This window comes from Arachis stenosperma, chromosome 10 (genome assembly GCF_014773155.1).
Source record: "Arachis stenosperma cultivar V10309 chromosome 10, arast.V10309.gnm1.PFL2, whole genome shotgun sequence".
In the NCBI taxonomy this organism is placed as follows: Eukaryota; Viridiplantae; Streptophyta; class Magnoliopsida; order Fabales; family Fabaceae; genus Arachis; species Arachis stenosperma.
Window position 1 is genome coordinate 125,874,277 of NC_080386.1, and position 5,297 is coordinate 125,879,573.

Genomic DNA, 5,297 nt, shown 5'->3' on the forward strand with positions numbered 1-5,297 from the left:
AAAAAATGACAATAAAAAAAATACGTGTAAAAAAAAGAATATAAATAAGAATTTTGCTAGGGAACAATTTAATTATATTTAATTGACGAAAATACTTAATTGTATAAGAAAACCGTTTTGTTAATATCCTCGTATGGAATTAAATACTTACTATGGGCTAAAATAAAAAAAAAATATGAACGAAATTGATTATTGAATATTGGATAAAAACTGGCAGGTAAATTTGCAAATTGATCATTGTCAAAATTTCTTTTTAAACCCGCGTGGTCAAAATTGTACTAGTGGAAATAGCTGTCACCTCCGCCGCGGGCGCCCCCTGTTAAACCACACAAAGTAACGAAAAAAAAAAAAAACAAACAGTTAACATCGAAACGACAGAAAAAGCAGCGTTTAAAACTCGCAGAAGCAAACAAAACTAATTTTTTAACAAAAATAGAAAACCCCCACTTGCGTCAGTTGCGTGTGTGATAGTAATAAAAGCAAAAATCCATTTTGCAACCCCACCAAACAAAACCCATAAGGCCATAACCCATTCATTCATAATTCATTCGTTCATTTTTAAATTTCGTTCCTCCCCTCAAATTCTCACACCCAATAGTGAACTGAGAAGAGAAGAAGAGAGGGGAAGAGGGAAAAAAAAGAAAAAAGAAAAGAGAAGAAACCCTAAACGACATCGAAAATGGCCGTTTCGAGTTGCAGCAAGGTTTTCTCTTCTGCCTCGTTTGAATGCCGTTCGGATCCCGATTTCTCTGCTCCTCCGCCGAGGTTCGAGAACCTTCGCTCACGATGCCGCCTCGAAACGGCATCGTTTCGGTCTCTCTCCCTCTCCCTTTCCCCTTCACTCATCTTCCGTTTCCCGCCAAATTTCCAGCGCCAGCTCAGCACCAAGGCCCGCCGCAACTGCAGCAACATCGGCGTCGCTCAGATTGTCGCTGCGTCGTGGTCCAACAACTCTCCCTCCTCCTCCTCCACCGCCGGAGCTCCGGCGTCACCGGCGGCCTCCGTCGTTGATGCCGCTGCCTCCGCCACCCCGATCTCCCTCTCCCCCGCCGAGGTCGCCGGCGACGAGGACGTTGTCGTCGTTGCCGCCGCCGAGGAGGAGGAGGATGGAAACGGGACTGTACAGTTTAAGGGTTCCGTTGACACTTTTTCTTATTCTTCGTTAACAGATGCAAGCAAAACCATTCATGCGGGTACCTTATCCTTCTTTTCTTTTTTCCCCCCAAGAATCCAAGATTAATGAATTAATTAATGATTTGATATTCTTAATTAATGTTGTTATTTTAGTTAATTACCAAAAGGTGTTTCATTTATTATTTTTTTGTTTTCCAGCTGAAAGGTTAGGTCGGGGCATTGTGACTGATGCTATTACGACCCCTGTAGTGAACACTTCTGCATACTTCTTTAAGAAAACCGCTGATCTCATTGATTTCAAGGTACTAAATCTTTCTTTTGAAGCATTAAATAAAGTTTGGTTTTATCTGATCTATGAACGTGGGAAGTTTGTAAATGATGCAAAATTATCGTGTGGATTTTCAGATTTTGTTATTCATACCTTATAATCTTATATGTATGTCTGTAGAGTTGTATATTTCGTGATTGAATCAATTTATGTTATATTTCTATATATATGATTGGTGGTCATTTCATCTTGTCTTTTAGGAAAAACGCCAAGTTAGTTTTGAATATGGACGCTATGGAAACCCAACTACTGTGGTTTTGGAGGAGAAGATAAGGTTTGTATTTGATTTGTGTTGACAGAGATTCTTGTTTTCGTAAATTTGTTAACATTGAATGTGAAACACATCAACTATACCGTAGAATTTTGTTAGAGCAAGGGCTGGTGCTTAACATAATAGATGTCACAGAACAAGAGGTTTCTGTTGCTCAAGTAGTATAAGAATTTCACTCTATTCCTATCATCTGGTTTTTTAATTGTGACGAGGATCTAATGGGGTTTCTTGATGCCTTCTTTCAACCAGTGCACTGGAAGGTGCTGAATCAACTTTGATCATGGCATCAGGCATGTGTGCCAGCACAGTCCTGCTGATGGCACTGGTGCCGGCTGGTGGACATCTGGTGACCACCACAGATTGCTACAGGAAGACTAGGATTTTCATTGAAACCATCCTTCCAAAGATGGGAATTTCTGTAAGTGATTGGTTTATTTGGTTGTTTTATGGATTCTGTTTGTATTGGGAATGGTTTCTTGTTATTGAAAATTGCTAAAGATTTGTTGAACAACTTGAGGGGGAAATTAGTGTTTCACTTCCCTTTATGCAAAGTTCTATGCTGCCTTCATAATTCACACTATATTCTTTTCCCGAACTTTTTCTTTGAGGGGAAATGCATAGAGTTCTGACTTTGAAATATGAATTGAGAATGAAACTATCATTGGTTTCTGATTGAGCAGGCTACCATAATTGATCCTGCTGATGTTGGTGCCTTGGAATCTGCATTGGAACAGCACAATGTGAGTGGTGAAGAGAGTATTTTGCTTCCATTTAAGAGATTTCTTTGTGATTAATAGGCAGTATTGAGTTTAGAAGGTATTATATGAATGTGTAGGTTTCATTGTTCTTCACCGAGTCTCCTACAAATCCATTCCTCAGATGTGTTGATATTAAGTTGGTTTCAGAGCTCTGCCACAAAAAAGATGCTCTGGTCTGCATTGATGGTACATTTGCCACACCGTTGAACCAGAAGGCCCTTGCCCTTGGAGCTGATCTTGTGGTGCACTCTGCAACTAAGTACATTGCTGGACATAATGATGTAAATCAGCCTTATATTTAAAACATTGTTTGAAGCCCCTTCCCTCCCACCACCTTTTCTCTCCATTCTTCCTTCCTTTTTCTTACAAAAAACACTTAAAGGAAGTTGCAGATTATACAATCCATAGTTTATTTATTCATAGTGGAGCATTAAAGGAATATCTTGGTGTGTTGATTTAGGTCCTTGGTGGTTGCATAAGTGGTCCAGATAAGTTGGTTTCACAAATTCGTAATTTGCATCATGTTTTGGGTGGTACTCTTAATCCGGTGAGTCATTCTACTACTACAAACCTCTTTCTTAACTCTGCTGGTTTATGTTATGCAATTTTGTCTGTGTGGAAGGTTATATTACTAGATTGTGTTGTAATCTTAATGCAACATGTTTTCAATGTACAGAATGCTGCATACCTAATCATTAGAGGCATGAAAACGCTGCATCTTCGTGTACAGCAACAGAATTCAACAGGGTTGAGGATGGCCAAAATTTTAGAGGCACATCCCAAGGTACTTGCTACCTGCGACTTGCTTGTATTTATAATCTGCTTTTGGCGAACAAGTATTTAGATTTTCTAAATTAGTCTGTGCTCGAGATTTTTAGCACATCCATGGTCGAACTATACTATCAAACTTTTGTTTTCCCTATCCATCAAAGTTACATTTATGTTTTCTGTATGTTGTTCATGATGACATTTTCTGTATGTTGTACATGTTTGTAGTATGATGGATAAATGATAAAAGTACCGAGCCTGTGATCTTGTGTGAACTGGCTTTAAATTCTAATCTCTCACCACACAATGGGCAGGTGAAGTGTGTCTACTATCCAGGCTTGCCAAGTCATCCCGAACACGAGCTTGCTAAAAGGCAGATGACTGGATTTGGTGGTGTTGTCAGTTTTGAGGTGGGTTTTTAATTCCAGTATGTGGTTACTACTAGCAATCACTTTTGTCTTTAATACACTGTTTTTGACATCATTATTTGCTCATTTCGGATGGTTTTGTGAAAATTATGCAGATTGATGGGGACCTAATGACCACCATAAAGTTTGTTGATTCGCTGAAAATTCCATATATAGCTCCATCCTTCGGTGGCTGTGAGAGCATTGTGGATCAACCTGCTATCATGTCTTACTGGTATTTGCTCTAATTCCTTGTCATGAGCATGATATAAAACTACTACCCATAATGGGGGGTTGGGTCCTACATGGATGTGACCACTTTGGTGCAAGCATCTTTAGTGGTCCTACTATTTGATTTATTGCCTCAATTATGATTTATGTTTGGATTTTGGTCCGTATAATGTATCTTGCAAACAGGGATCTTCCTCAATCTGAAAGGGCTAAGTATGGGATTCATGACAACTTGGTTCGGTTCAGCTTTGGAGTCGAAGACTTTGAAGATTTGAAGGATGATATCCTGCAGGCTCTGGAAGCCATATAGAGACCTGGTCATACCATCTTCACCTACCCATTTTGGAGTGTCTCTTTTCTTCTCTGTTCCTTTTTGTTATCATTAGTATGGCGAGTCAATTGATTTTGATCACTGAATGTTCTGTTTGCCTTGTGTTTTTTTCCTATGTAGGGTATATTATTACCATCTAATTTGAGTGGGTGTTGTAGTGAGTTGCTTAAACCTCATGTGTTTCCTCATTATTAAGAATAAATTCTTTGGACGGAGGTTATAAATCAAATCTCTATGGGCATGTATGGAATGATTGGAGTTGAAATGATTTGACTTGGGAATCAAATCTATAGATATATATTATAACTAAATTGAAATTAAAATAATTTTGTATGCTAAAAATTTAAAAAGTTATTTTATCCTTATAAAAGAAGAGTTTGGACTTTGGAGAGGGGAAAGAAAAAGTAGTAGAGGTTCGGTCACTAGCGGTGATAATATCTTGAGGGAATGGAGGTTATGTTATCTGTTCAATTTTATGTTTATAATAATAGTTTTGGAAGCGGTTCTCATATGTCAATGTACGTGATAGAGTATGATATTTCATTCATTTCTACTCATTGAGATATAATATAAATAGTGTGAATGGTCAAGATTTTGGTAGCTTGCTTTCAATGTACATGAAGACTAGGAGCTCACCGTGAGCTTCGGACCGGGTAAGTAGTTGGCAAGTATTTAAACTCATACATTGTCTCCACTGTCCATATGCTCCGAAAGCTTGGTCTGTAAAGGTGTGTTTTTAAGCTTTTAGCGAAGCCATTTTTTATGTACACAGCCGAACTGAAAATTTGTTAGCCCTTGTTTACGGATGTCTTTCTTAAAAATAGGCCTAGTTATATATATTATTTTTCAAATAATTGAAGAAAATAATTTTCAGCAATCAACGAGTAAGATAAAAAAATATTAGCGAGTAAGATAAAAAAATATTAGGAAGTCATTAGAATTTATTTTTAGTTATCATTTAATTATTAATTTAATTTTTTTAGTTTAATAATTTAATAATATATTTTATTTTATTTAAATATTAATGACTAACTGATAACTAAAAATAATAAATTTTAATAATTTTGTG

The 5,297-nt window shown here is 37.3% G+C and overlaps 1 protein-coding gene across 1 annotated transcript; it reads left to right on the top strand.

Annotated features, from left to right (window-relative positions):
- Positions 1-517: 517 nt before the first annotated feature.
- On the top strand, positions 518-4,737 carry LOC130955209 (cystathionine gamma-synthase 1, chloroplastic-like). The gene is made up of 11 exons (XM_057882029.1): positions 518-1,193; positions 1,333-1,436; positions 1,663-1,736; positions 1,983-2,151; positions 2,414-2,473; positions 2,569-2,772; positions 2,952-3,038; positions 3,168-3,275; positions 3,574-3,669; positions 3,783-3,901; positions 4,084-4,737. Exons 1-11 carry the CDS (start codon positions 680-682, stop codon positions 4,205-4,207), a joined length of 1,659 nt encoding a protein of 552 aa, XP_057738012.1. The 5' UTR covers positions 518-679; the 3' UTR covers positions 4,208-4,737.
- Positions 4,738-5,297: the final 560 nt, after the last annotated feature.